General features: G+C 45.3%; 1 protein-coding gene across 1 annotated transcript in view; it reads left to right on the forward strand.

The window, feature by feature from the left end:
• Positions 1 to 2,690: 2,690 nt before the first annotated feature.
• LOC103357960 (ubiquitin-conjugating enzyme E2 E1-like) overlaps positions 2,691 to 6,559 on the forward strand; it is a 16,384-nt gene continuing 12,515 nt past the window's right edge. The window contains exons 1-3 of the mRNA XM_008282733.1: positions 2,691 to 2,820; positions 5,265 to 5,448; positions 6,060 to 6,110. Coding sequence (XP_008280955.1) covers positions 5,294 to 5,448; positions 6,060 to 6,110 — 206 coding nt within the window. The 5' untranslated portion in view covers positions 2,691 to 2,820; positions 5,265 to 5,293. The remainder of the gene's footprint in view (positions 2,821 to 5,264; positions 5,449 to 6,059; positions 6,111 to 6,559) is intronic.

Below are 6,559 nucleotides of genomic sequence, written 5' to 3' on the forward strand. Positions count from 1 at the left end.
CCCCACCACCCTAGTGAGGATTAAGCGATGCACAGATAATGGATGGATGGATTATTCACCACCATCCAGTAACTCAGAAGCAGAAGGGAAGATGGATGTAAATTGTGACTTGAGTGGCTTGTGAAGGGGCAAAACCACGGGCTTATAATTCTAGTTTATGTCGTGCTTTGAGAACATTTAAATAACAATGTGATAGTGTTGTCAGCTTGCCACGCCACCACTTTAGTCCCTCACAATATGTCAAGAACGCTGCACTGAAATGCAGTGAATGGCTTTTCCTGCATTGGAATTGGCCTCTAGGGGATGACCGAGTCTTTACCTCTCTGGCCGTCTGAAGAGAAAATATGTCCATTATGTGCGAGTATAAGGGTTAGGGTGATGAATCATACTAACTTTGTAGGTCCCCAGGTTTTTCCTGTAGTGCCACGAGCATGTACTCACCATCTACTGGATAGTTTGGTAGAGGTTCTTTGCACTGAGATGATTAAACCTGATGACTCTTGTGCCACCATACAGCTGGATTTGTGGGTTAAAATGAAATTTCTAGACAGTGCTTGGAAAACTAACGCCACTCCAATGAGCTTCAAACTGTTACTAGCAGATGTTATGTTGGTGTTATGAACATGGCAAACACCCTACTTGCTAAAAATGGGAATATTATTTTAGTTTAACATGATCTCAAAGCACTGCCAGTTGAGCCTCACTAACTAAACTGTTACTGCGCACATCACCAGATCTGCTGATGTTTCTCTGCTCTGACACTCCAAATTCAACAGCAGTGCCAGTTTATGGTATTGTTTCCTAAAGGTTTGTGTACACTTTGCCAAAATAAAGCAGTAAAATCTTTCCAGAAACTCTCCCAGGCGAAAATACAAATGTTATAAAAAATAAAAAATGGCCGAGCTTTGGCGCAGAAAAATTTAAGGTGGTATTCAAAACAGAAAAGATGTCCCTGATGAGGAAAAAAAGCCTTTGTGGTCCTTCACTGAACACAATATGTTTTGGCAGTGTGCCATAAATTAGTCATACAACAAAAGCTTTTTAAGCCTTTTCAACTGAACAAGAGCTGAATTGGTCCTTTGCTTTTTTTTTTTTACAGATTGCAGTTAGGATCCTGATTAAATCTTCTGATTGGCCAGCGAGATGCATAAATAATAATGTGGCCATTAGACTCTAAGACAATAGCCAGGAGGCCGCCTGCCAAGCTGGCTGAAGTCTCCGTGTCTGCATTAATTGGTGCTGAAATAACAACAGTGGAGGAGGGGTTTTTTTGCCAAAGATTAGAGGAGAGGATTATGATGATGTGTTGCAGCCAAAAAGAAAAAAAAAAGAGTTAAAAATCCAGCAAATTAACCTTTGTGGAGTCTTAAAAACATGTTCTTATGGTGTGTGTGCAAGATAATGTATTAGAGAACTCTGGTTTAATTCTGGGCTGCAGGTGTCTCGGTGGTTAGCACCGTCGCCTCACAGCTAGAAGGTCGCCAGTTCACGTCCCAGTGGGGGCACCGGGATCTTTCTGCGTGGAGTCTCCATGTTCTCCCCGTGCAGCGTGGGTTCTCTCCGGGTTCTCCGGCTTCCTCCCACAGTCCACAAACATGCTGAGGTTAATTGGTGATTGTAAATTGTCCGTAGGTGTGAATGTGAGTGTGCTTGGTTGTCTGTCTCTAAGTGTAGCCCTGTGATAGACTGGTTACCTGTCCAGGTGAACCTGCCTTCACCCTGAGTCAGCTGGGATAGACTCCAGCCCCCCACGACCCTAGTGAGGATGAAGATGTAGAGATGATGGATGGATGGTTTAATTCTAGTGAGAATCATCTTAGATTGTAATTTTTCCCTCATTATTTACATTCAGTCACGTTGAAACGAGCATTTTCTTTCACGTAAAAGCCTTTAAACTGTAAAGCGAGGCTTAAACGCTGAAATGTTCTACGGTCAAACCATCAGTGTTCACAGTTTGACAAAAAATGACCCAATTAACCTTTAAAACCTGCAGGCCCACCAGCAGGTGACCACACACAGCCCTTCATGGGCCATTAGCTGCTCCACCGCTCTGCCTCCACCCTGCAAATCTATTAATGTATCATTTATTACTAATTGCACCAGATGCAGACCAAATAATGAGGTTTTGAAATGTTGGCTGCTCATAATGAAAAGCAGAGAGAGCAGACAATTGATGGCCTTTAACACAAAAACACAAACTATCCCCATTAACCTTCTGAAACTGAAAATGTGCTCTCAGGCTGCTGCTGCGTGCAATAAATATTTCCAACTGGCTGCCCTGTTATTATGGTGCCTCATGAGTAATTCTTAGACGAGCCATGTGGTCAGTTTAAGTGTATTTTGCAGTTTCTGTGGCTGGTGATGCAGCGGCTTAGTCATAGCTGGAGATCCGTTCAATAAATCTCTGAATGTACAGGAGTCAACCAAGAAGTGATCTGTTGTCAGTGATGGCTGATAATCACCTAATAAATACAGAGTGTTGTGATATGTGTCTGTCAGGTCTGGTGGTTTATTTATCTTTATCTGTACAGGGCCCTCCAATAAAACATGAAAGCCTCGTCATGTAAAGTTCACAAGCTGGAGCCACATGTGCCGTCACGCGTGCCACATGTTGATCCCCCGCAGGAGCGTTAAAGGGAATAAACTGGACGCACACGGATGATTTAACGCGAGCGAAACGCGGGCGGTGCAGGCTGAGCTGTTTCCAGAGGAGGACCGGTGCCGTTCAGCCCACTGCAGCCGCGGCAGGCTACTTCCGTTCCGCAGAGGGCGACAGGCACCAGCCTCGACTGTGGCGGAGGTCCAGACACAATAGAGTGGGTAAGTTTCACCAGCGGGCACAATACACGCTTTTAAGGCCGGTGTTTCCCGGTAGAGTGGCAGCGTACGGAGCCGTGTGCTGCCCGGGTGTGTTTTCGGCTCCGGGCTCCGCGGCTCGCCGAACAGACAAACAAACAAGACGGTCACGGTTTAGTTGGTGGCTCGGAAAAGGGGCTCCGGCTATGTGCTGGAGCGGACTAGTTGGTGGCTGCTGGCGTTTTAATGCTTAATTCTCGCAGCTACGCGTTTAGTTTGGATGCGAGGCGGCGACACGACGTGTAGTAAACAGCACAGCACACGTCTAAACATGAATTATATAATATATGGTGGAAGGCCCGAGTCTTCGTGGAGGAGTCGGGGTAGGTGGGGGGGCGTTAGCAGGTAGCGCTAGCTCCGCGCATGAGGGGGAGGAGGAGGGCAGCACGGCGGACGTAAGCTAACTACATTTGATGGCAGTTAATTCCCAAATAGTGTGTTTTACTTGAATTCGCGGATGTGAGACGGTTAACTTCGCCGTGCGCGGCTGTGATGTGTGCGGTTGGAGCTAGCTAGCTCGTCGGCTAACGGCAGCTCGTTCGCCGTCACGGAAAACGTTAGCTCCGGTTTAAGGCAGCGGCTAGCAGCTTTGTCTGCGCCGCCTCCCCTCCACCGCACACCTTCTGCTGCAAACACCGCGGAACCGGTGGTTAGAGCCGTAATTCACCACATAACACGTAAACACACACTTCAGACGGTCACGCTAATGCTGACATATGAGCGAAGGCTTTGCGCTGGTTGCTAATTATGTGTTGAGCTTCAGTTAAGGTGAAGAAACACTGCAGGTAGATCAGCTTTAACCAAGTTCAACACTTAAAATAAGAAAGCTTTTAGTACAAGTCTGAAAAAACTAATTCATTTCGGTAAAGTCGGCTTAAAAAAAATAGCTCTTTTTCATATTACAGTTAGAGGTATTAGCAGAGGAGGTTTTCAATATATATTCTGTCCATCCATGAATTAGAAAACGCCATCAAGAGCCACGAAATGTCCGTTTTTACCATATTTGCTATGAATTAAATGCTGCATAAATCCAGCTATACCAGCTGACCCCCTCCAGAACAGGCGCTGAAGGACATGTTAGTAGTAAAGCAGATCCATAACCAGTGCAGGTGTGCAGTCAGAGGAACATCTGGGTGTTGGAAGGAAACAGGTTCCAGAACAAAACTTTGTTGAAACGCCTCCGTTTGTTTTGGTTTTGCATAAGTTGCCCACATGACTGTCATCAGGTCCACACACACGTCCAACCTGCAAAACTCTAGATGAAGGTCTTCAGAGTCTGCTGGAAGCTTCTGGATTCTTGCCCCTCTAGTACACACCTGGCATACACTAAACTCCATCCATCATCTCTACACCTTAATCCTCACTAGGGTCGTGGGGGGCTGGAGTCTATCCCAGCTGACTCAGGGTGAAGGCAGGTTCACCTGGACAGGTAACCAGTCTATCACAGGGCTACACTTAGAGACAGACAACCAAGCACACTCACATTCACACCTACGGACAATTTACAATCACCAATTAACCTCAGCATGTTTCTGGACTGTGGGAGGAAGCCGGAGAACCCGGAGAGAACCCACGCTGCACGGGGAGAACATGGAGACTCCACGCAGAAAGATCCCGGGTGTCCTCACCGGGACGCAAACCGGCGACCTTCTAGCTGTGAGGCGACGGTGCTAACCACTGAACCACCTTGCAGCCCATACACTAAACTTTCCAACACAGCGTGACTCATTTGACTTTTTTCAAGGCATTGTAGTTCCTATATTGATTACTGTTGATATTGTGAGTTTAAAAACTTTTCAGGTTATTGTTCAGCCCTCGTGAAGCCAGTCAGACGTTGCTCAGACTACAGATAGAGGCAGCTTATTCTTTTATATTATTGGGAATTGCTTGAGAAGAAAATATTTGACCAACAATTCGATAACTGGTCAGGCCGATAATCAGCTGATCTCTGTTTCAGAGTACAAATGAGAGCAAAACCACAAAGTTTGGTGAATGTAAGTGATGTGGCAGAAGAAACTCATTCTGTTATAACAGTTTGTAAAGACGTGTTATGGCAGCAAAACATCCTAAAATGTCGATATTGACCAGCGCATAAAGAAATGTATTTTTGCCTGTAGTGTCTGACCTTCAATAACGAAGTCAAATAAGCAGATGTGAGTCAGTCGCTACACTAATAATGTCGTTTATAGACCTGTGTTAGTCGCCGCTGTGACGAGCAGCTAGCAGCAGCAGCAGCTTTATAAAAACTGCATGCTTGTAACTAATGAAAGTAACGTGTAAATTATGACACCTGTCGGCTTTTGTGGCCACTGGGAGGGAAAATTAGAGCATTTGCCGTGTTAGAAATCCTTCTAATGCCGCTCCTCATGATGCAGCTGTGCTCTCTCTAAACGCGTTCTCTGCCTCAGGTTCCGGCTCTTCTCCTTTCCAAACCGGTATGTCGGATGAGGATTCCCGTGCCAGCACCAGCTCTTCCTCGTCGCCACCTTCGTCCAGCCAAACCAGACAGAGGGACACACCTTGCAAGAAGAAACGGGAAAGCAAAGCCAGCATGAGCAAGACCTCCAAGCTGCTTTCCACCAGCGCCAAAAGGTAGAAGTAAAGATTCTGTAGGGATAAGCAACTAAACTGTGATAGAGGTTGTTCTCCTGAATCTGAGTTCGTCTGGTCGTATTGTGGGACTTTTGTTAGATTGACAAAACCTACAATGACACCCCGTTGCAGTTCCAATGAAGTTGGACAAACTTTGACACCTGAAGCATCAAGAACAAGGAGTGTTTTGTAGTAGTTTCACCTCACAGTCACATCTGTTACAGAAGAGGAACACATGTTGACTTCTACTCAGGCAGAAGCTTCAACAGATCACAGCTTACAGTCACAAGATCGGCAACACAAAGCTTCCTTTTTCTCTTCAGGGGAAAAAAAAAAAACAACCTCTCACACGCCTGCTCTTATTATAGCCTACTTTCACAATCATTCTTTTACACAAGTAATGAACAGCAGAAACAGCATTCCTCACAAACTGATTAAATAAATATGGCTCACTAAGTATTCTGAAATGAAAACCACACAGTTGTGTAATGGTGCATCGAAGACAAGAGATTTATGTGTGACTGAATTAGTGTCGCTGAGAGTTTCATGTTTTACACGATCTGTGTTTTTTGCAGTTATTGTGACTGTGATCTGATTCTGTTTGTGTGCAGGATTCAGAAAGAGCTGGCTGACATTACACTGGACCCGCCACCAAACTGCAGGTGGGTTTCACTCTCTGCTCATCAGTAGTCCAGGAACACTCTTATTCTTCTCCACCAGCTGTTGTAAACTCTAATACTAAATACTCATCCAATTATCTTTGATTCTTCAGTGTGCACAGAACATCGAGGCTGTAGCTGGAGATGTTCACACACCAGGAATCTCTTTAGGCTCGTGCAGATTTTATGTACTCTTTGAAACATTTCTGTAATTGTCTGCAGCTTTAGGACACCAAAACACAACATTTAATGTGGATTAGCTGCTGATGCTGCAAAGACAGCAGTGTTGTTAATGATAAAGCAACTGATGTTTGTCGATCAGAATCTAAACAGATACAGTTGTGACTCGATAATCCGACACTAAATGTAAAACCTTCTTTTATGTCGGATAGCAAGGCTGTCGGATTGTCAAGACGGAGGTCCAGATACGAGGAGGGCTTGATGCTGGAAGG

This window comes from Stegastes partitus, unplaced genomic scaffold (genome assembly GCF_000690725.1).
Source record: "Stegastes partitus isolate 25-593 unplaced genomic scaffold, Stegastes_partitus-1.0.2 Scaffold283, whole genome shotgun sequence".
Lineage (NCBI taxonomy): Eukaryota > Metazoa > Chordata > Actinopteri > Pomacentridae > Stegastes > Stegastes partitus.